General features: G+C 38.0%; 1 protein-coding gene across 1 annotated transcript; it reads right to left on the reverse strand.

The window, feature by feature from the left end:
- Positions 1–20,905: 20,905 nt before the first annotated feature.
- Positions 20,906–22,786, reverse strand: LOC110682741. The gene has a single exon (XM_021859065.1). The coding sequence runs from the start codon at positions 22,784–22,786 to the stop codon at positions 20,906–20,908; it is 1,881 nt and encodes a 626-aa protein (XP_021714757.1).
- Positions 22,787–25,693: the final 2,907 nt, after the last annotated feature.

A 25,693-nucleotide genomic window follows, 5' to 3' on the forward strand; every position in this document is an offset into this window, starting at 1 on the left:
CCAATAAACCTTAAAACTACGGCCTAAATTCATAAGGCTTTATTAAAAAAAAAAACACTTATTTTAAACACATAATGTAAAACAGTAATCATCCACAACTAAAGTAATTGTTGTTCCACCCAAACACTGCCAAGTTTTAGTTACACTTGTGATAATTACATACACATGTGATAAATGGTTATTGCCATTCCTAAACACAAGCTGAAAAAAGCGAACTCGAAATGGCTAGCTATTCCGCGCGCAACGCGCGCGTTAGCTGCCCTAGTTATATAAAAATAAAGATTGCGTTTAGATTATGACTTTTTTTTTTTATATAAAATCTAAAATAAACTTCTTAAAATATCAACTTGCACGTTATAATTTATAATTATAAATATTTTCTCTCACATGTTTTAATTGTTTTAATATATTTCATGCACTTTAATACCTGATGAATCGATTCATTAATTTTTATATAATTATATTATTATCATAATTATTCAACAACCGTGCAAATGCACGGGGGTTAACCTAGTTATACATATATGTCAACCGTAAATTTACGAGTAACGGAGTGAGTAATGTATACTACATTTGATAACATCATTTTGAAATGGAGTAAAATTCACGAGTGAGAAAATCATTTTCAAGCGAAGTACTATACAATTTTTATTTAAAAATATGTGAATTACTAACTTAAAAAAGATGCATTTGCGAATTACTACCTTAAAAAAAAGTTGTTAATTACTAGCCCTAAAATCAATTAATTATACTGATTACTACCTTCTCCTCTTTTACGGTCACTTAAGCTTACTAATGATATCATTTTCTGGCCAAATTATAATTAGTGACTTTAAATCCTAATTAATTAAATAAATTCTAAATTACCACCTATCCACCTTCACACCACCATCGCTCCACCTTTGGCAACCCCTTTACCCCATCCACACCACCAGAAATTCCCCCTTCCCTAGCCCCACCACCGAAAATCCACCCTTTACCTTACCCTCACCACGAAACCCATCCCCTTCCCTTCCCTAACGTAACCCCCGATTACCGCCCTCCACCTTCCTGTAACACCTGAAAATTGTCTTATTTCCATCCATAACCCTCAATTGTTTCCCCCTCCTTTCCCCAAACCTAGAAATTAAACAACCTCCAACTCTTGCTTAACCCCCAATAACAACCAATTTTCCTTCCCCAACCCCAATAATTGTCCTCCACCCTTTTCGTAGCCGCGAAAACCGCCTCCATTCGTAACCCCTAAACCTCATTTCTTTGCGTTCATGGTGTTTGGTGGTGGACGGGGGATGGACTCATGGTGTTCACCGGGGGAGGGAGGTGGGTTCGTGGTACACGATGAGGGAGGGGAGTCGCCGCCGGGAGAGGAGGGGGTTTGGTTTGTGGTAGGCGCTCGCCGCAAAAAAGGGCTAGGGTTTTTTAATTTTTAAATTAGGATTAAAATGATTAATTTAGTACTAAGATGACAAATGATGTCATTAATGAGTTAATTAGCCGAAAAATCCACTTAGGTATTTTTAGGGGTAGTAATTCACAAATGCCCCTTTTTAAGGTAGTAATTAACATTTTCCTTTCTTTAATCTTTAAAACAAAAAGGGAATAAATTGAGTCTATAATTGATTTTATATTACTATTTTTAACTAGTACTCTGTAAAACTAGTTTTATATACTATATTAGACTAGCTAGAATTATGTCGCATAATATTGTTTCTTTCAAAATGTATCCATATGAAATTAGTCATCCTTTGTCTCAACCTAATAGTTGGTGTAGGCACGTAAATTTTATATAAGTGTCGCATTGGATATTATACGGGTCAAAGTCAAAGTATTGACTCATGTTTATTTGACTTTAATTAGAATTAATTATTTTGGGTCAAATAACTTAAATTAGCCCATTTTAATTAGTGTTATATTATTGTTAAGCCCAACTCCAATGTATACATCTAACCCTAACCCTAGGTGTGTCTTTACCCTATAAATAAAAGCTCTCTATTTCATTTGAAGGGGAGGAAATCAGGAAAAAAAGAGGAAAACCTAGAGGAGGAAAAACCTAAAGTAAACAAGTAGATCAAAATCCAGAGAAAGCCTCTCAAATACACTAAACTTCTCCAGAGAAAACCTCTCATAAAATACTCTAAAACTCTCCGGACAAACCTCTCAAATCTAGAAGAACAACAAGCATTTGACGTGTCGTTCTACTCTAGAAGATCATCCGTGGAAGAGATCAAGCCTCAACGGCCCTCAACACGAAAGAAAGAAGGAATTCAAATCAACAAGAACACCAGTTCAACCTCTATATCAAAATAGTCATTGATCGAGACCAAGCCTCGTTGGCCCACAATCAAGAGTTCAAGTCAAAGGTCTACATCAACAACGAGTCAAAGGTATACATACATCAACATAAGTCAAAGTTCTGCATCAAATAATCTTCGATCGAGATCAAGCCTCGACGACCCTCGTTCGAAAATCAAGTCAATTTGTGAATTACGTCAAAGTCAAACTGGAGATCGAATCAGAGGATCAAATTAGAGATTGTACCCAAAATTATCAAATTAATAAAATTTACACTTTGTTGCATTGGTTTTGAATCTATATTTTACAGATTTAAAATTTGTGTTTACAAATTTGGCATGCTCGGTGGGACGATTTCTGCCTCTCATCTCTTTCTCCACGAATTAAAATGATGAAGCACATAGAAGAAATGATGACAAGAGACGGTGCACAAGACGACGTCGTCAATGTCATGGCAATCGAAGCAAACACCATCAAGGAGGATTTAGCAAATATGAAGCTACTTCTTGAGAAGCTCGTCAAGGACAACGAAGAAAAGGGGGCACAAATTAAGCTCCAAAGCGAACAAATTGCTGCACTTGAAAGAAGACTCGAGAAGCGCCCAATCGAAGAAAGTGAAGGTGATATAGCACAAAGACAAAGCTTAGTTTAGAATGTGAAAAAAACCAAGGTGATCTGTTTAGCTTCCAAGCAATCCAAGAAATGATAGCTAATGCTATCAAACACCAGCTCGGTAGAGACGTCGACAAAGATGGTCGCTACAGCAAACCTTACACCAAGAGGATTATTGACAAATGAGAATGCCAAGCGGTTATCAACCTCCAAAATTCCAGCAATTTGATGGGATGGGCAACCCCAAGCAACATATTGCACACTTCATAGAGACCTGCAATAATGTTGGGACCTCGGGAGATTTGCTTGTCAAGCAGTTTGTTTGCTCTCTTAAGACTGTTGCTTTCGATTGGTACACATATCTACCTCGAAAATCCATCGACAGTTGGGAGCAAATGGAAGAAATGTTCCTCGATCGCTTCTTCAGCACTCGGCGAGTTGTCAGTATGACTGAGTTGACACAAACCAACCAGTTGGAAGATGAACCAGTCGTGGACTACATCAATCGATGACGAGAATTAAGCCTTCAATGCAAAGATCATTTGTTCGAAACTTCGGCAGTCGAGATGTGCATCCAAGGCATGAATTGGGATCTTGCTTACATCTTGCAGGGAATCAAGCCCAAAACATTCCAAGACTTGGCGACCCGAGCTCATGAGATGGAGTTTACGATAGCCAATCGTGAAGATAGATCTGATTAGACGATCATCAACATCTAAAGGGGGCAAAGATGAAAAAGTGTCCTCAAAGCTCCTAAGCAAGAGCCTAAAAAAAAAAAAAAAGCAAAAATCACACAAATTGAACTACGTTTGGCTTGATCCAAAAAGTAAATTACTTATTGATACGTAGGCATCTTGGATACATCAAAATGTGTTTAAGGGCAGCCATAAAAAATGATAAACTACAAGATTGGGGGGCAAGTTTCAAGTTGAATGTTCCCACAAAGTTATGGTGTCATCTATTGAAGATTGGAGAAAGCTTCAAACACCAATACTTCAAAAATTTACTGGAAGATCCGGAGGAAGCTGCAAGCACCAGAGATTCGTAAATTGTGTAATATGGACATTGGAGAAAGCTTCCAAGCACCATCAGTCCACCAAAATTCTTGAGGTCTGGAGAAAGCTTCTAAGCACCATAGATCATCAACTTAAAGTGTTGAGCATGAAGATTGGAGAAAGCTACCAAGCACCGGTCCACCAAAGTTCTTGAGATCTCGGAGAAAGCTGCAAGCACCAGAGATTCACAATCGAGCGTGGACATTGGAGAAAGCTTCCAAGCACCAACGGTCCACCAAAATATACTTGAGATTCAGATAATGCTTCCAAGCACTGGAGATTAACTCAAAACATCAAACATGAAGATGGGAGAAAGCTACCAAGCACCAATACTTCACCAACAAATTTGGAAGATCTGGAAAATATCGTCAAAGCACCAAAGATTAAAAAAAAAGAGCCTTGTCATTACGTATAAATGGTTGCCGAAGACAACGACTTTCGATGTTGGCTCCTCATCTTCTTGGCATGGTTTTGCGGTGTGGCATCAAATAAGTTGTTGTGGTATGGTGTGGCCTGGAGCTCCCTCTAGTGTGGTATCATTTGTGTCTCGTGGCGTGACTTGATCCCCATGCTATTGATGTCAAGTAAGTGGTGCTCCGTGGCTCCATGGCGGGTGTCGGTTCGAGACCTTCAAGTAGCAGCTCTCTTCATGGCGTGTTGCTAGAAGGCAAGTCACAGCTAGTAGCAAATACTACGGTGACTCGGTTTGGTGTAGAAAATCCATTCACCTTTGGGTGTATTTATAGCCATGATGCAACTATGCAGATGATAAACTCTCAACTGAAAGATTATGAGGGCTTCCAGGTTATCTTTGAAAGTTGTTGAGTGTTTCGTGCATTTTGACTGTTTTAGCATTCAAGATTATCTTCAAATTTTTTTTTTTTTTTAAAAAAGAAAAGTGAAGTGTTAATGTATCACGTTTACTTGGTCAGTTTGTCTCAAGCAAAGTATAGTTGAGATAATATCTTCTTTAAAAAAAAAAAAATTTGATGAGGCCAAGCTAAGCAGCATACATATCGTGGGTATGTGAAAGGCTTTAGCCTATCACATTGATAGCTAGTGTACATAAAATTTATATACTACATGAATAATTTTCTTGTAATACTTGTTACATATGGAGTAGAAGGGTTGCACTACTTTTCCATAAAAAAAAAAAAAAAATCGAGACTCAATCACGATCAAACACTCCAAAGTCTTGTCCGTGACCGATCTCGAAGGGGGCAATTTGTAGGCACGTAAATTTTATATAAGTGCCACATTGGATATTATACGGGTCAAAGTCAAAGTATTGACTCATGTTTATTTGACTTTAATTAGAATTAATTATTTTAGGTCAAATAACTTAAATTAGCCCATTTTAATTAGTGTTATATTATTGTCAAGCCCAACTCCAATGTATACATCTAACCCTAACCCTATGGGTGTCTTTACCCTATAAATAGAAGCTCTCTATTTCATTTGAGGGGAGGAAATCAGGAAAAAAAGAGGAAAACCTAGAGGAGGAAAAACCTAAAGTAAACAAGTAGATCAAAATACAGAGAAAGCCTCTCAAATACACTAAGCTTCTCTAGAGAAAACCTCTCATCAAATACTCTAAACCTCTCCGGAAAAACCTCTCAAACCTAGAAGAACAACAAGCATTTGACGTGCCGTTCTACTCTTGAAGATCATCTGTGGAAGAGATCAAGCCTCAACGGCCCTCAACACGAAGGAAAGAAGGAATTCAAATCATTAAGAACACTAGTTCAACCTCTACATCAAATAGTCATTGATCGAGATCAAGCCTCGTCGGCCCTCAATCAAGAGTTCAAGTTAAAGGTCTACATCAACAACGAGTCAAAGGTCTACATACATTAACATAAGTCAAAGTTCTGCATCAAATAATCTTCGATCGAGATCAAGCCTCGACGACCCTCGTTCGAAAATCAAGTCAATTTGTGAATTACGTCAAAGTCAAACTGGAGATCGAATCAGAGGATCAAATTAGAGATTGTACCAAAATTATCAAATTAATAAAATTCACACTTTGTTGCATTGGTTTTGAATCTATATTTTACAGATTTAAAATTTGTGTTTATAGTTGGATCAATTTTATATTCTTTCTATATATGGTGTATCATTGAATCTAAAAAATTCTACAAATACTTGTATTATACAATGGTTAATGTGCCAAATCATCAACCTATGTGTAGGGAATAAATTCGAGCGTTACCCCTAACTTGAACCCCACTGTGATCATACACTTAAGCATGGTGGCGTCCAAAGGGAAAGAAGCTAGAGCAAAAGAGTCGCCAACAAGTTTTAGGAACTTGTAAACCATTCACAGGGTGAAGGTTACACCCCTTAACGATCCAAGAGATCGTCAACTCCATAAGGTCTTGAACCAAATAAGGGTTCGGGGATGAAGGTACAAATCCAACCTAAAAGAGATTGAACCCGCCCTAATAATAGGCCTCTACTTTATTCAGATTGTATTCATGTGCGCTTTCTGACTAACATGCAATCAATAGGATTAACCCTAAACCTGTTTATCTATGTTGGTTGAATATAATGCACAAATAAACTATTATTGACGATCACTTGAATTATAATCACATTAACCCTAAACAAGATTATTAATTATCTTATATAAGCGTGATTACAAGTACCAATTCCCTTTAAACATGCAGAAAAGGCGTGATCAAACAATAAATATAAATATCAAGCAACATAATAAAATAATAATAATCATCATAAAAATAAATTATAATTGAAATAATCATGATAATAATCATAAATAAAATAGCCATCATATTAATAATAATTAAAATAATTATCATAAATAAAATAATCATCATCGAAATAATAATATTCATAATCATCATAAATATTAACAATTATAATCATAATTATGTTCATGTTAATATTAAAGCATAATGATAGCAAGATCCTAGGCATGATACTAACAAGATTAATAACAAATCCTAGCATGTCACTAAACAATAAAAATCTAATCTTTATCCCTAACATGATACTAACAATCATAAGGATTAGGAAGAAAATAAAAGGCATCATAACAATCATATTTAATATTAAAATCACCCTAAACATGATACTAGGAATATCATAATAACAATTTAAACATGATTTCTACATCATAACATCAATAAAAACATTAAAACACTTACTTTGATGCCACGTACCTCTTTCTAATAACAAAATACACACGTTAGTAACTTCAAGGAAAATAATAAAATCAAACAATTAAATTAAATAATAATTGAAAGAGAGATTTGGGACCAAACCCTCAAAAATTAAACCTTTCACGTCTAGGGCGAAGGCAACTTCGAATATGGCTAGGTGTTTCTAGGTCTTGTAAATGCGGAATTTTGTATGTAAAAAGCAAGTTTAGAAAAGAGAGAAAGAAATGGAGAATGAGAAGAGAATGAGAGAATTGAAAACTGGTTGTAGGTGATTCTAATTGAAAACTGATTGTTGATGATTGAAAATAGAGTTTTTAATACGTTATTTATAGTGAAATCAGCTTAAAAGATAAAATTACAAAACAGAGCATCCGTCGCACCTAAAACAGAGATGGCGCCAATGCTGGCTAATTGGCGCCAGACGCCAACACTAGCGCCAGGCGCCAATGCCAGCGCCAGGCGCTAGTCCTGTTTTGACGCGTTTTCTAAAATCAGATAAATTTTTCCGTACAGGAGGATAAAATCGTATCTTTTCCTCAAAAATGTTCTTTGATTTTAATTAAAACTCTGAAAAGTCAACAAAAGTCAATTTATCAATGCTAATTGAATTAGGAATAAAAAGAACCTTCTAGAAGAATCTAGAAGACTAAAACCATTCCTAATTGCATTAGGAATGATAAATCATATTAGGCCCTCCCCTAGATCAATGGGCCGTATATAAGGCTCAAACCAGGCCCAGTTTAGTAATTTGGCCATAACTTCCTCAATATTCATCGGAATTGGGCTTATAATATATCGTTGGAAAGCTCTTGTCAAGCCTCATCCAACTACATTACTATTGGACCCATATCATGGACCAACCAAACTGGATCGACTGTTTTCTTAAAATAAGTTTTCAAAAACAGAGAGAAGAGAAAAGAAATTAAAACTATCCGCAACACTAAACTTTCCACACTTTCGCTTCATTCGATTATGATTTGACGCGAAAGGTACTCATCACCGGGTTTGGTTTTGGGTTGACACAAATGGGTGTCTACACTATGAAACACAACAGGAAAGCCCTTATATTAGCAACGTTTATTTGGAAACAAGAGCTTATAGATCTTATACGGAGTACAATAGTGTAAGGATCTACAATTAGCACAATGTTCAGAATAACAAAGATAATGATGCTGCATTTTTTGTAGCATGAGGAGTTGAGCTCTTCAGAAGTCTTGGGAATGTGAATTCGATAAACTATGAAACCACTAATCTCATGGCCCAAATATTGTTCCCAAAATCAGAGGACGGGTTCCTTTCTTATGACCGCTCTTGAATCATACACCCGCTTATTGACTTTGAATCATCCACACTCACCAAACAATTTGTCACTCTTTACCATCGAATATCTGATTTCACTGTGAACTCTTCGACCCTAAGGCTCTGAACAACTCATCAACAGTGACAACCTTACACTGGCTAAGATAGGTTCATGTAGTTACGGTGAGCTTCAGCTTGACATGTGTTAGATATGGAATCATCTTTGTCAAGATCCTTTCTGTTCGCCTGCTAGCAGTGTTCAAGCATATTAAGAATTCTTCCAAGTTTCTTGCTACAAATCAATCAATCAATCAAAGCCTTAGTCCCATAAGTAGGGTCGCTCACAAAATAAGGCAAACATCAGACTGTTGCAGCATAATCCTTTGATGCCTCGGACAAAATCGAATTCTGCTTCACCCATACAATATCCAGTACAAACAGCAAGTGGACAGAAAAAACAGTGAAATTTCGCAGCTTTCTTACAATTGAAACATAAATGTCAATCTATATAGCAGGGTATCATCACTAGATAAATTATACTTTGTATCAAATCATGGAAAAACATTTAAACACATATGTATAACTAACAATTCTGAAAATCCTCAACGTTAGTAAAATATGAGTGGCTCAGAAAAATAGCAGATTCTAACAATTGAATCTGACTATTTGAGAATTAACTATGTGTGTTAAAAAAAGAATTAACTATGAACTTATCATCTTAAATGGGTTTTTCCCATTGCAACCCTTAAACAGGTATTGTAATTAGGGTTTTAAACTTTAATCTTCTACTATTTTTTCTGTTAGTTACCTGTTTTAATCTTGATATATTTCTAATTTTTGTTCAAGATAATTGTGCATTCTAACTCCGCCAGTGGGTTTCCTGTTACCAGTCCCAAGCCTATAGATAAAGGAGGGTCACGACAGGCTAATGTCAGCCAGTGTTAAACTTTGTCACATCGCTTGACATGAGCCACAATGATTGAGAGTAGTACTAGGATGGCTGACCTCCTATTGACCAAGGCAAACAGGAAAGAAGAAAGACTTGAGCAAAATAATACTTCCTCCGTTTCTTTTTAGTTGACACGTTTCTTTAGTCACGTTTTCCAATGCACGATTTCAGCCGTTTATATATTTAATTATTGATAAGTAAAAGTTATAAAAGTTGATATTATGAAAACATATACCGTGATGAATCTAACATGATCCCTCATGATTATATTTTTCACTATGTATAAATCACAAAACATGGTCAAAGAAAAGTGTGTGAATAGTGCTAAAGTCAAAATGTGTCAACTAATAAAAAACGCAGGTAGTAGTTTGGAATCCTTACGTTGAGATCATGTTGGCCAACACAAATTTAGTAAAATTGTCATAGCCTTTTTGGAAACACCACTTTTACTAAGCTTCCTAAACCTATCCTTTATTATAGGAAGAGCTTCACTTTTGTGTACCAAAAGATTAGCATAGAGCATCATTATAACCCACAATTCTCTCACCAACCTACCAAAAAGGAGGGCCACATGTTAGTATTGTATGTCTCTCCTCTCCCACCCCTTCGAACTTTGTGTTTGTCAACTTCTGGCCATTAATGGAACCTGTCTACTGATTTAGCAACAGAAGACCTTCTTTGAGTCACTTAAAAGTTTTTAAATGAAGGTTTTGTTACGTTCAGAGAAAGGTCTTATTGCTAGAGAGGTTCCATTTATTTCTCTATTTTCCTGTTACAACAGAACATAAATACATCAGAAAGAGAACCACGAGTCCTTAGAATAAAGCTTATGAGAATCATCAAAGTTCGTCTTTAATAAACATCACTTAAATAGAGAGTTGGCTTGAAGATAAAGAATAATATTCTGATAAACCTAAAATAGAGAGTTGGCCTTTTGGTTTTGTATGTGTGTGTGTGTTTACCCACTTCGCCTCCTCAACCTCATAGATTAAATACTCCTTTCGCCTCCTCTATTTTCCTGTTACAACAGAACATAAATACATCAGAAAGAGAACCATGAGTCCTTAGAATAAAGCTTATGAGAATCATCAAAGTTCGTCTTTAACAAACATCACTAATAGAGAGTTGGCTTGAAGATAAAGAATAATCTTCTGATAAACCTAAAATAGAGAGTTGGCCTTTTGCTTTTGTATGTGTGTGTGTGTTTACCCACTTTGCCTCCTCAACCTCATAGATTAAATACTCCTTTCGCCCACAAGTAATTCCTAACATATGCAAGAAGGAGTGACTTTTTGCCTCCTCACAAGTAAGTACAATGAGCCTAAATTGGGATATAATGTCTTTTTGGCCTCTAAACCTGTAAAGTAAGAATATTGACCTCTCCAAACTAGAAATCTTAAAAATGTAAGATCCTTGAACTCCTTCAAGAAATAAAACACTCATTCAAATCCCTACCAAGAGCGATAAGAAGGATAAGCAAATGTATGATGGACCCAAATAACCTACAAAGGTTGGGAAAAGGAAACTACAAAATCGATCCATTCCAAAAATTATAACCATCAAAAAAACATGTTCTTTACCTACCTTGTATTAAACCAGATAACAAACTTCTAAGGGGTTGGGTTAGGACTTAGGAATATGAATCTCTCGAAACATAGCCCACCTGTTATAAATTACTTAGGACTAACACCCTTTGAGGTTGGTAATATATAAACATTACAACAAAAGCTCACTATGGAAGTATCTATAATATCAACCCAAGGTATGATATGATTGATTCATATAGATATTTAACCTTCATACATTAAATGGAAGGAGCATTGTTTTCACATTTGACTGTATTCCTAAAAATATATACCAAGGTTGTAGCAGATGTACATCACAAGTTGATCAACAAAACATAATTTATGCAAATTTTACTCAGCAGCTGAAGATGTGTGAAATGTCCTGTGACACAATACATGGAAAGATAGAAAAGATATTTCATCTCAGTGAGACACTGAGTAAAGGAAAAGTTTTTTTTTACCACATCTGAAACTTTCGTCACAGACCAAAGGTGAATAATCCTTTCCAACACACTAATATGATTTTAAGTAGTCCCTAGAAGTGAAATATTCAACCATTTAGAGTCGGTACCTTGAGGAATTACCATCAAGATAAAATCATCAGCGAGGCATGGAAAGCATGATAATATTGATAAGGCCGTGAAGAAGAAACCAATCAAGAAGTTTAAAAGGTGTCCAGAAGAGCATAAAAGGAAAAAGATGCTTTCAAAGAGGCAAACAATATAATTCAAAGTATGATAAATGATGAATTACATACAAATTGTTAAGTTTAGTTTGCAGGTAGTAGAGCCAGTTTAGGCTTACTGTCATGCCGTGTGAATTTTCTGTTCACTTCTACACCAGACGTATAAAAAATCTACAAGAATATCTCACCAGGGTAATCTATAATCTGGAAAGAAAAGATAAGAATGCTTCAATACCATCAAAGAAGCATCAATGTACTTTCAAAACAGAAACGAGGGGGGGGGGGAATAAAAAGAGTTGTAGCGCAATGGAGTAACAAGGATTGTCGAAGGTTTTCAAAGTTGGTTCAGTAGAGAGCTAGAAACTAGAGACAGGAGACGAAACCTCTAAAAATCGATACCCCCTCCGTGTTTTAATAAGTGTTACAGTCTGAGCAAACACGCAGGCCGTGACACTTGACCAATAATTTATGTATTTATATATCAATAAAATTATAGAAAAGTTGATATTATGAAAGTATATATTATAACAAATCTTACTATGTATTATACAATAACATTTGTTTTTTTATTTTTTATATTTGTAAATTAATCAAGTCAAAACCATTATGTGAATATATTGGTAAATTATATATCAATAAAAAAGTTAAATTGTAACACTTATTAAAATACGGAAGGAGTATGTGTGGATCGGGTTTAGGAAATTTTGTGTATACGCTGTTTTGTAAACAACTACTCATTTTTTTTGGAAATTTTACTCAAAAAAACCTTTTGAAGTAAACTTTTTTTTGGCCAGTTTTAAATTTTTTTGTTGAAGACAGCCAAAGGCCACTTTCCGAAGTTGACTCTTGTTTTTGCAGCGTTGACCACTGTTTTCCCCACATGTGCGTGTCACGTGATTTCTAGTTTTCTAATCACACCCCCTTTCCTAATTCACTCTCTTTTCCCTCCAATTAAACACTCAATCTCCTTTGTTTAAAAAAAAAAACACTCAATCTCCTTTGTTTAAAAAAAACACTCAATCTCCTTCGTTCTCTCTCCTTTTTCTCTGCTCTTACACGCCATTATTGGAATTAAGTAAATTCGAAGCAATTGAAGGCTTTCTCAACAAGTTTCGACCAGAGGTAATTGTTTAATACTTTAATTTGTCCATCTATATATCAGTTTTTCGAAACTTGATTACAAATTAGGGTATTTTTATTTTTAGTTTTTTTTTTATGTGAATTTCTTACTCATAGCTAATTTAAGAGAATGTTAATTGACAAAAGTATACGTATTAATTTGGGTATATATATTCGAATATTAATTTGATATATGTGATGGCTTCAATTAAAGGGATTCTCTTTGATGACTTGGAAAACTGTAGTTGAATATAGGCTTACACTTAAGCGCTATGCACCATATGAACCTCTTATTCATTTCCCATCCATTACTTGTCAATTTGAAGAAATAGCTAAAATTTAAAAATGATGATTGTGCTATAATGTTCATGCACCTGATATTTAATGGCTTGCTGTTATATTCATCTTGTTGTAACCATTGGTTCAGATATCCATAAGACCCGTCAAGGAAGGCACAACTTTCCAATTTTTAGCGTCTGATGACCTGCTTGCAATAATGGGTAGCAGAGAACCCGTCATCAAGGCTTATTTATTGGAGAAAGCTGGTGCATCAAATCACGACACTGTGATGATAGATAAGGAGCCTACTACCAAGCAGCAGAACATTAACAATGATGACAATGATGATTGGGAGAGCTGTCTAGTAATGATGATGTTGATATCTTCAAGCATGACAATGTTGATGTTGATATTTTCAAGTATGACAAGAGACCTATATCAATAGATGACGTGAAGGGTTGGACATTTGTGGAGGTCGCTGGCCACATCCAGGGGTATAACACCAGAACTAATACCCTTTAGGTTAGTGGTGATTTCCACGGTGTAGACAACCTTGTGAACATAACCATCAACTGTAAGCGCGTTCTTTTGGCTGTTAATAACCACACATGGGAGGAGCTCCTGCGTTATGTTGTCAAACATCTAGATGAATATGTGGTTGTTAGGGTTGGTTGGGACAAGCCGAGCTATTTCTTCCCCAGAAAACTTGCCCAATGTGTGCCTGGCGTGATCTTTATAGTTGTCACCGATCTAGACAACCACAACATTGCCATCATTTCCTTCCTTGACACGCCTCCCAATGAGCTCCTTACCCACTACAAGTTGGATCTCTCAGAGGAATGTAGGCGTGCAGGTGTGAGTCAGGACAACACTATCAACATCAAATGGCTCGGCCTAAGGCCTTCTGACATTGACACCTATGGTGCTTGCTTCAAGGCTCATTCGTGGAAGCAGTATTAGAGTGACTTCCAAATGGTGAATGATCAGCTCTTAAGTGATCCTTGTTTCTGCAGGAAAGAAGCTTGGAAGGCTGAGCTGAAGTGCCTCCAAGACCACCCTATCTTCATGCCTTTCCTGTTTATAAACCCAAACCGCAGCACAATGTTTAGGCAAATCTCAATAAGGGTATCTAAGAATTTGCTAGGTTTGAGGGGTAATAACAATCATTCTACCAACAACATATGAAATAACTAAGAATGCTAATGAATCAATAAGCAGTCAATAAGTAAGCAATAAATATTCAATTATATAAAGAAGATGAGTTTAGAGATGCAATACTGAGTAAGGATAGGCTTCCCTGTTCAGTAAGGACGCAGTTCCGTAGATAAAAATAGAGCAAATTGTTTATATTTAAGTATATGCGAACGTACATGAATGTTCAAATATCTAATTCTTCTTATTTATACCTAGGGATCTCTAGGGTTTACAAATGTATTCAGAATATCTTTGAAATGTATAAGATCTTCTTGATTTATCTTGTTTCCTGCTCTGTAGGTGTATCTTTGGCAAGTATCTCCTTGATTGATATGCTTGATGCTGCTTTCCTTGTTTATTTCAATCAATCCGTTTTGCGTATTCTTGCCGACTTATTGGCCTTGGATTGGTGCCCTAACTATAATGGGTTGTGTGATAATACGGGCCCAACAATTGCCCCTAATTTTTATTTTCAAGTATTTGGAAGTGAAAATTACCTAAAAAGCCGTTGGAAGGATTTTGAAATTTTCAGAAATTATTTTAACGGTTAGTAAAATAGGAAACGTGATGGCAGTTTTAAAGCAACTTACTCGATAACCGTTCATGGCGGTTTATTTCTTTTTTTGGTATTTATTGGGTGTGCAGGCTCTTGTCTAATCACTTCATTGCTTTGCCCCAATTTCAGTTTTCATCAGGTATTTTCTCTCTCTTCTCTGTTTACTCTGTTTTCTTTACTTCGTTGTTTCCTTTTTGTTTTGCGATGGGTGGTCATGTAAAAGTGGTGTTTGCTGGGGTGGATGAGAGTGTGAAAAAGCCGTCTTTGATGGCGCAGAACGTATTCCCTGCTAAGGATGTTTATCCTTCCACCATAACAAAAGAGGAAGTTCTGAGCATCGCTGCTGTTGCGCGATTCCCTGATGGGGTTGTGGTGAAAATCCCATCTTCTAGGGAGAGGGCTGACTGGGCTGCCCCTGGTTGGGTGTGTTTCTTTGAGTATCCCTTTGCAATTGGGCATGTCTTCCCTTTTTCTCCTCTTGTTCGTCAATTTCTCTCTGGGGTTAAGGTTTCACCTTGTCAGTTATTGCCCCAAACTTGGAGGGTTTTGAGAATTTTGGATTTGCTGTGTGCGAAATTGGGTTTAGAACTTGATGTGAGGGATTTTTTTTATCCTTATACTATTAGGACTAGTGGTAAGGGTCAGGTTGGTCTTCGTTTGAAGGATGGTGTTGGTCCTTTGGTGACTGACTTGAAGAAGGCATTTGACAAGAAGTGGTATCACAAGTTCTTCTTTGTGAGGATTGACTCATTGGGTGGTGATTGTGACTTTTTGATTGACACTGTTGAGGCCGAAGGTACTTAGTTTTCTCATTTTCTTGTGTTTTTCTCTCCATCTTTGTTGATTTGGGCTTATTTGCTTGATGGTTGCAGTGAGTAAATTGAAGCAGCGTTCTCAGTCTCCGTCCCTGATAGACAAGTTGTACGAGTTGAGTGCAGACGAGAGATCTTTCATCAAGTTGACGCAATCAGAAGCGGTTATCCAGATCAAGTCCTTGGACGATTCTGATTCTGAGCAGAAAGTTGCCCCAACTATGTCTCAAGGTATGTTCTTCTTTTTTCTGATGTGCTTGTGATTTTTGTTGTGTTGTTCCCTGTAGATGTATCATGTTGCAGATTTGTTTCGCCCTTGTTAATGATTTACTTAGTTCTCAATTTGTTTGTCCTTTCTGAGGTGGTTATGTATTTTGCTGAGTATGTTTGTTGTGTTCCTTGTTGTATGCGTTTGTTATGCTCCTTGTTGTATCCCCTTTTGAATTCTGCCATGTTCCTTGTAGATACTTTGAGGTCACTAAGGTCTCATGATCTTCTTAGCTCATCCTCTCTCTTGGGTCGCCTTAAACATCGCTCTTCTCCTCAAACTACTGAGGCTGTTTCTCTCAACACGGTAGCTCCAAAGAGCGGTCCTCCTCCACCTCCACCTCGTACTGGCCTTAAGAGGAAGTTGGGGGTACCTATTGATGTTGATGCTGCTGATTTCTCTTTTGATTCCTTGGCTCCGCATGTGGATACCCTACTGTTTCCGTCCTTCAAGGATCGCCAGTCCTCGCAAACTTTCGCTGACCTTTCTCAAGAGGCTGCTGTGCAGTCTTTCCAGGTATGGTATACTCCGAAAAAAAAACAGAAATTTAATAAACATGGCTATATCGGATTGCGCATCTCTTATTTGATTCCATATTCTACAGAGCCTTCAGTCTTGTTTGGGTGTACTGGGCAAAGTGTCAGAGTTTACTCGAGTGTATGAGGCTATGAAGAAGGAGCGTGATGCTCTTTCTGACAAGTACAAGGCTGCCACTGATGCTCTTAAGGCTGAACGTGCTAGGCATAGAGAATGCATTGCTGAACGTGATGGGCTGAAGAGGACCTTGAAGGAGGCTGGAAACGAGGCTGTTGATGCTGTAGTGTATTACTTTGGGAAAGCTCGTCTTGAAATGATGGAGGAGTTTCAGCAAGGAAAACATGAGGCCTGGGATTATGATGCTGACAAGGCTGCTTTTGAGGTTACATTTCCTGCAGGGATCGCTGCTCCTGGCACATTGTTGCTGAGCTATGCTAATGAGGAAGTGAATTCTCCTCACAACGCCGAGGTCAGGGATGTCCCGGAGAGTACGAAGCCTGTTGCTGAGGAAGTGGTCCCTGCTGATAACATGGATGAGAATTAGTTTTAATGGTGCTCTGTCACCTTAAAAATTTGTTAACTTTGAAGGATGTTTGCTTTTACTGTCTTAGTGTAGTTGGATAATTTTTATTTTGTCTTTGTGCTACACTTTTGTAGCTGGATAATTTGTCTGTTTTGTTGCTTTGCAACTAAGTAATTCTGCCTCTTTTTCTATGTTGATATGTATTTATGTTTCTTATTGTATCATTGTTGTCTTATGATCGTATTGCAGTTGTATTGCAGTTGTATTACAGTTGTATTACAGTTGTAGTATGAATGTAGTGTTGCTTACATGTGTTTGCTTGTTCTGTGGGGACAGTTTTACAATGACCTTCTTACTTGATTTGTTCCTTGCAAGGATGATTAACCTTTGCTCTGTGATGACCTGTTGTGCTCTTGCCTAGCAGTGTAGGTGTTGTTCCTTGCAAAACAGAATAATGTGAGGGGTGGTCGTGGGTTTCCCTAATGACCCTCCGATGCCAAAGTCAGTACTCGTAATGATCATAAATTGAATTGACAAAGTGTGAGTAAAGAGGAGTACCTTTCGTGCTGATTTTGGCTGTTGGAGCTTTTTGTGCTTTTTTTTTCTTTTTTTTTTGTTTGTTTTTTGTAAAAAGAGATAAAATTGAAATGATAACTACGTACCTTCGCTCCTTAGAAATGATATAGCTTTAAGTGTGCTGCATTTCAGCTTCGTTGTACCTCTTTTCCTTCTGCATTTCTGAGTCTGTAGGCTCCATTTCCTACCACCTTAATGATCTCGTAAGGTCCTTCCCAGTTGGGTGCTAATTTCCCTGCGTTCACTTCTCTAGTATTTTCGTATACCTTTCTGAGAACCCAATCTCCCAACTTGAAGACTCTTGTTCTGACATTCTTGTTGAAGGATCTTGCTACTTCTTGCTGATATGCTGCCATTCTCATTCTTGCGTCTTCTCTAAGTTCTTCCACCGTGTCTAGGTTGTGAATTAGTTCTGCTTGATTCCTTTCTTCTGTCATTAACCCATATCTTGCTGTGGGGACCTCTACCTTTGTTGGGATCACTGCTTCACATCCGTAGACCAACGAGAATGGGGTGTGGCCTGTAGCGCCTTTTGGGGTTGTCCTGTCTGCCCATAGTATGTTGGGTAGCTCGTCTGCCGGCCTTTTCCCTTTTGCACCTTCCAGCCTTTTCTTCATGTTACCTATGAGGACTTTATTGCTTGATTCTGCCTGTCCATTTGCCTGTGGGTACCTAGGTGTGGATGTAATGAGGGAGATGTTCCATTCCTTACAGAACATTGTAGTCTTATTGCTGATGAACTGGGATCCATTGTTTGTAATGATCTCTGCTGGTACCCCGAATCTACTTAGGATGTTTCTTTTTATAAATGATATGACGTGCTTATCCTTGATTTTCTTGTATGCTTCTACCTCGATCCATTTTGAAAAATAGTCTGTCATTGCTAAGAAGTATACTCTTTGTCCTGATGATGGAGGGAGCTTTACTATATCCATTCCCCACTTCATGAATGGACAAGGTGTCAGTGTTGGATGTAGCACTTCTGATGGACTGTGCGTCAAGGGTGCGTGCTTCTGGCATGCTAGGCACTTCTTGGCGAATTCTGCTGCATCCTTCCTCATGTTGGGCCAGTAGTATCCCATTCTAAGTGCTCTGTTGGCTAAATTCCTTCCTCCAGAATGATTTCCACACTCTCCATTGTGTAAAGACTGTAAAACTTGCTTGGCTTCCTTTACTTCTAGGCATCGTAAGAAGGGGCCTGCTGCAGATTTCTTGAAGAGTACGTTGCTGATTAGGAAATTCTTGGAGGCTTTTTGAGCGAGTGCTTGAGCTTCTACTTTCCCTGTTGGTTTCGTCATGTCCAAGAGGTATTCTTTCAGTGATGCTGTCCAGCTGCTGCTTTCTTTCTCTGTAGGGTTTTCTTGAACTTTGTAGACGCTCTCAGTTGATTCTTTCTCTATGGCTGGAGAAAGTACGTGCACTAGGGGGATAGCTCTAAATTCTTCTGGGTTGATGTTTAATCCTAGGTTTGCTAGTGCATCTGCTTCAGTGTTCAAGTTTCTGGGTACCTGATCTATCTTGAATTCCTTGAACTCTTTAATGAGCCTCTTTGTGACTTCCAGGTAGGTTACCATCCTGGCATCCTTTGCTGCATACTCTCCGTTGACTTGATTTACCATGAGTAAGGAGTCTGAAATTACCTCTAGATGTTGTATCTTCATGTCCTTTGCGACGGTTAATCCTGTGATCAGCGCTTCGTATTCAGCTTCATTATTGGTGGCTTTGAAGTTGCACCTTATTGCTTGTGCTATCTTGTCTCCTTGGGGTGATGTCAGTATTATTCCTAGGCCTACTCCGCGTATGTTTGCTGCGCCATCTGTGTGGAGTATCCACTTTTGTGTAGCTTTTGGTTCCCGTAGTGCCAATACTTCTTTTTGCGCTTCTTCCTCGAGAGTTGGGCTGATGTCTGCTACGAAGTCTTCCAAGGCTTGTGATTTGATTGCTGTCCTGGGCTCGTACTGTATATCGTACCTGCTCAAATGTAAGGCCCATTTCTCCATCCTTCCTGACATTTCTGGCTTTCTCATGATAGCTTTGATGGGGTAGTTGGTGCGTACTCGTATGGAATGGCTTTCAAAGTACGGGCGTAGCTTCACTGAAGCAGTGACCAAGGCTAAAATGACCTTCTCTAATGACGCATACCTTGTCTCCGCACTGAGTAGGGTTTTGCTTACGTAGTAGATTGGGAATTGTTCCTTGTATTCTTCTCTTGTGAGGACTGCACTGATCGTCCCTTCAGACACTGCGAGGTACAGCTGGAGTGGCTCTCCTTCCTTGGGCTTAGAGAGAATCAATGGGTTGGCCAAGTATTCTTTCAGCTTCTGAAATGCTTCGTCGTGCTCCTGTTCCCATTTGAATTCCTTATTCTTCTTCAATACTTCGTAAAAGGCTTTGTTCTTGTCTGAAGATTTTGAAATGAACCTATTCAACGCTGCGATTTTCCCTGTTAAGCTCTGTACTTCCTTCTTCGACTTTGGTCGATCTAGGTTTAGGATGGCTTTGACTTGGTCTGGGTTGGCTTCTATTCCTCTCTAGGTAACCATGTATCCCAGGAACTTTCCTGACTGTACTCAAAATGTGCATTTTGTGGGGTTCAACTTCATGCCGTACTGCTTCAGGATGGCAAATGCTTCTCTAAGGTCTCTGACGTGGTCTTCCGCCTTTTTGGACTTTACTACCATGTCGTCTATGTAGACCTCTATTGTATTTCCTATTTGCTCTTCGAACATTTTGTTCACCAACCTTTGATATGTTGCTCCTGCATTCTTCAATCCAAAAGACATTACTTTGTAGCAATATATTCCTTGATTAGTAATGAAAGCGGTTTTCTCTTGGTCGTCCTTGTGCATGAGGATTTGATTGTAACCACTGTACGCGTCCATGAAGAATAATAACTCATGCCCTGCTGTAGCGTCTACCATGGCATCAATATGAGGTAGAGGGAGCGGGTCTTTTGGGCATGCCTTGTTGATATCTGTGAAGTCTATACAGATGCGCCATTTTCCGTTCTTCTTTCTGACTACTACTACATTAGCAAGCCATTCTGGGTACTTTACTTCTCTGATTTTTCCAGTCTTCAATAGGTTCTGGATTTCCTCATTAATAATCTTATTCTTTTCTGGCGCAAATTTCCTTCTCTTCTGCTTTACTGGTGTATGTAGTGGATCTACATTCAGCTTGTGAGTAATTACGTCTGGAGAGATGCCTTTCATGTCTTCATGGGTCCAAGAGAATACATCTTTTTCCTCTTCTAAGAAGTCATATTTGTTGTCTGAGTTCTGACTTCAATTCTGATCCTATTCTGACCTTTTGGTCTGGATGTTTGGGGTTCAACTGGACTTCTGTAGCTTCTTGTTCCTCTGCTATGCTTAACTTTTCTTGGCCCAGCTGACCCTCTGATTGCTATGCTGAACTTTTTTCTGAGGATGTTGCTTTTAGTGCGATCTTGTAACATTCCTTTGCTTCCCTAGGATCTCCTCTGATTTCTTGAATACCCCACCTAGTAGGAAACTTAATGACTTGATGGTATGTAGAGGGGATGGCCTTCATCTCATGTATCCAAGGTATGCCTAAGATCATATTGTATGAAGATAGAGTGTCAATCACTAAGAACTTGACTTGTAGGTTGATTCCTTTTGCGTACGTGGCCAATGTAATCTCTCCACTTGTCTTCTTGGTTTCCTCGCTGAATCCCACTAACATTGTTGACTTGCTGACGATATTTTTTTCGTCTATGTTCATATGTTTCAGAGTGTCAAGCATGATGATGTTTGCAGAACTTCCATTGTCCACTAGGATTCGCTTGATCATGCAGTTTCCAACTGGGAGTGAAATCACTAGGCCGTCATGATGGCCTTCCATCACATCGCTTTCTTCGAACATGATGGGAATGTCTATCTTGGATTTCTCCCTCTTGTCAGGTTGATCTTTATTACTCTCCTTTGCATGCCGCTTTGCTGCAGAATACGTCAAGCCACATACTTCTGATCCTCCTGATATGAAACAGACGGTTTTGACAATTGGAGGCGGAGGAGGAGGACCTCCTTGCTTAGATTCTCTTTCTCTCCCAGAAGCTTTAGATTTATTTGTGAGGAGCTCTTTGAGGTAGCCCTTCTTTAGCAGGTATGCCACTTCCTTTCTGAGCGCGACACATTCATCAGTAGTGTGACCGATATTTGAATGGAAATCACACCATCTGGACGAATCTTTCTTCTCTCCAGTCCTGTCACTCTTCCTGGGCCACTGCACAGTATCTCCCATCTTATTTAGGGTCCTAATTGCTCCTGCAGGGTTAACGTTAAAGCAATACTCATGTAACTTAGGTGGGAGCTCAGGATCTTCCCTCCAATCAGAAAATTCTTCTTCGACTGCATTGACTGTTCCCTCATCAAAGCGGGAACGCTGATATGGCTTGAATCGATGATCCCTTCTGGGAAAATTGTTGTTCCTTCTTGACTGGCGATCTGGCTCGGGAGTCTTTCTTGCATATGCATCTTCCTCAAATCTGACTTGAGCCATAGCTTTGGCTTGAACATCTTCAAAGGTTGTACAGGGATATTTAGTCAACTCCTTGTAGAGCTCACTATGGTCTAGTAATCCTCTTCTGAACGCTTCAATTGTTGTGGGAGCATCACACTTATGTATTCCAATCTTCTCCCTGTTGAACCTGTTAAGATAATCTCTCAAGGATTCACCATGTCTCTGCACAACGCGGTACAGATCTGAAGATTGCTTTTCGATTTTTCTGCTGCTAGCAAATTGGACCTTGAATAGGTTCACCATTCCTGCCAAAGATCGAATAGTCCCATTATCTAATTTAATGAACCAAGTTAGAGCTGGACCTGATAGCGTGGCTCCAAAGCCTTTGCACATGATAGCCTCTCTGATGTCTCTAGGGATTGAGCTTGTTATCATCTTCTGTTTGTAAAGGGATACATGCTCATCGGGGTCTGTTGTTCCATTATACATAGTCATATTGGGGGTGCTGAACCTCTTTGGGACCTCTACCATGGCGATTTCTTCTGAGAATGGGGATTCTATATAGCCATCTGCTGCCTCTTCTTCCATGGGTTTCGGCATTCCAGGGATTTTGGCTATTTTGGCCTCGATTGTCTTGAGGTATTCCTTGACCATCTTTTCTACTTTTCCCTCTTCGGCTCCTTCTTGACTGCCCTTCTTGGGGGTTCCTGCATCCAAAGAGACTAGATCCAGGGTTTTTTCCCTGTTGTTAGATCCTTTTTCCCCGTTAGGGGTGTGAAAGGTTCCGGACAAGTCGAGCTGCATGGCTATACTTTTAGTGTTCATTCTGGTGTTAATGGTTTTAGATGCAACTGATTGTATTTGGCTGCGAAGGGCTTCATTTTGTTAAGTAAGGATGGTGAGTTTGGCTTCAGTTTGGACCTTTTGAGCCAGCAGCGTTTCGATTTGGTTTTTCTGCTAGTCTAAAGTTTGGCGGAATGCGTTCATTCCTTCATTAATTTCGGCAATAGTAAAAGGTACTGGTTGCCCAGTCATGGTGTTTGTCTTGGTTTTTGGTGAATTGGTAGGTTAATTGATTATCAGCCCCACGGTGGGCACCAAATTGTTTAGGCAAATCTCAATAAGGGTATCTAAGAATTTGCTAGGTTTGAGGGGTAATAACAATCATTCTACTAACAGCATATGAAATAACTAAGAATGATAATGAATAAATAAGCATTCAATAAGTAAGCAATAAATATTCAATTATATAAAGAAGATGAGTTCAGAGATGCAATACTGAGTAAGGATAGGCTTCCCTGTTCAGTAAGGACGCAGTTCCGTAGATAAAAATAGAGCAAATTGTTTATATTTAAGTATATGCGAACGTACATGAATGTTCAAATATCTATTTCTTCTTATTTATACTTAGGGATCTCTAGGGTTTACAAATGTATTCAGAATATCTTTGAAATGTATAAGATCTTCTTGATTTATCTTGTTTCCTGCTCTGTAGGTGTATCTTTGGCAAGTATCTCCTTGATTGATATGCTTGATGCTGCTTTCCTTGTTTATTTCAATCACGCCGTTTTGCGTATTCTTGTCGACTTATTGGCCTTGGATTGGTGCCCTAACTATAATGGGTCGTGTGATAATACGGGCCCAACACACAAGCATAGACTCAAACTACATCTATAATGAATATCTAGATAAGAAGTTGGAGAAGGAGGATTGGGTTTAATTTTTCTTGAGGTTCAACTTCTTGCTTGGCTTCTTTAACTTGTTTCTTTATATATAATTTTATATAAATCTTGATGTGCTTATGGCTTCCCGTAATTTATTGTCATTTTGTTGTGCCTATGGTTGTAAGATTCTTGTTTGGTACTTGCACTATTACATTAGTATTTCCAAATGCGTCTATTTTGCTTGAAACCAGTGTTTGATAATTTTGAGAGTGTAGGTGTCAAACCATTGAAATTGTATCTCATGCATCATAATGTTGCCTGCATATGTGCGGTGAAGAATATTTGTAGCATATAGTCTTGATATTTTTCTTCAAGTATGATATGAGTTTTTCTCTTTTGAAATGTTGCTGCCCATTGTGCTTGTCAAGCACATTTGACAATCATATTAACACTGCTTCTGTGTATCTTTATCTTATCATGCTATTTATTTTGTTACTATGTTATTGCTACTGTCTTTTAGTCATTGTTCTCTTCTGGTTTAGCTTAGTCATGTACTCTCTTATCGGTTCAGAGTTAGCTGTCCCTCTCTCTTATTTTTGGTTTGCCTTCTCTATAATTTTGTACAGGTGTTGTACTTGGTGTCTTTTTGGAGCTTCCCTGCTTATGTTCTCATATGAGCATTTGCATCACCGGCCGTGTTTGGCTCTTGCTAAGTAGTGTCATTTATGTAACAAGCCTTAAATAACCCTTGACCGTGTATCTCAGATACACTTTTGACACTTTTTATGACCTTTTTATCGTTAAGTTTTATTGCTCAATATGTTTATGAATATCCCAGAAATTTTGAGTTGGAATATCTGTGGGGCGAGGAAGTCCCAAGCAGGTAGTGAATTGATTTTTCATAAAAAGTTTAACCCTGACGTTTTTGTGTTAGCTATCTGTTTTAGAACAATAATTACAAGGAATAATTATAACATAGAAATTTTGGATTTACCCTCCTACCCCCGAGTTGGTCTCCTTTTGCCACATTTGGGTTTTGTATGTATCAATCATGTGATTTCTGATGCAGATTTAACTTCTGTAGAATTTTGTTAAAAGATTTGAGCTACATAAGTTAACAAGAATGATGGCAGATCAGCAACTAATCTGTCTTTGAGTACTGTAAAATGTAAATTTTAGTCGAGGTTTGAGTGAACTTACATAACTTCTTTCTGTAACCTTGAGTACTCTAAATTTACGTCAGCAATATTTTCAATGGGTGTCCCATCCTCGTTGATCCAATCGAAAACTTATTAAGGTCGGTCTGTTTTTGCTCTATGGAATCCAATTGTGTGAATTGATGTTGTGCTATGGTGCTTGTGTAACACTTGTTTCATTTCCCGATGGATCTTTATTATTTGTTTCTTCACATAATGTAAGATCTAGAGGATGTATTTGTTTTAGCTTTTGAAAGAAGATTGTGCTACAAAAACACAAATGGAGGAGAATACTTGGAGAACACTGTGCTTAGACGCAAATGGAGGAGGTTTACAAGGGCAGGAACTCAAGAAAGGCGAAACAAGTTAGCTATGTCCCTGATGAATGCTAAAATTAAACAGCCTGCTGGTGAGAACATAGATGCGCATATCCACAGAATACTAAGACGAAATGCAAATTATTCGAAAAAAAATCAACCTGCAACACCCTTTTTTATTGTACATCAGAGACAATGAAGAATAGAGAACGATAAACAAAACAGAGAAATTTAGATCTAAAATGAGAGATTGATGAAAAAAGGTTGTTAGATAAGGTGATGTCGTACTCTCCTGATAAAATAAGTTACAAAATTGTTTATCCTGTGATCGAAGCCAACATCTGCATTTAGTGAGTTGAAGGTCCATTGTTGGCTTCAATTACTAGTGCAAATATTTGCTCAGCCACTAAAAGAGGCTCTCTAATCTCTATTGCAATGTAATGCGAGGAATTACTAATGCAGTGTTATGCATTTGCAAATGCATAACAAAGAGCAAGCCTAGGTTGATCTTGTAGATAAACAGAAAACGTTTAT

The sequence above is a fragment of the Chenopodium quinoa genome, unplaced genomic scaffold (assembly GCF_001683475.1).
Source record: "Chenopodium quinoa cultivar QQ74 unplaced genomic scaffold, ASM168347v1, whole genome shotgun sequence".
Lineage (NCBI taxonomy): Eukaryota > Viridiplantae > Streptophyta > Magnoliopsida > Caryophyllales > Amaranthaceae > Chenopodium > Chenopodium quinoa.

Bases quoted from the DNA above. Each gene is read 5' to 3' on its own strand.
- LOC110682741 (XM_021859065.1), bottom strand. From the start codon at position 22,786: ATGCAGCTCGACTTGTCCGGAACCTTTCACACCCCTAACGGGGAAAAA.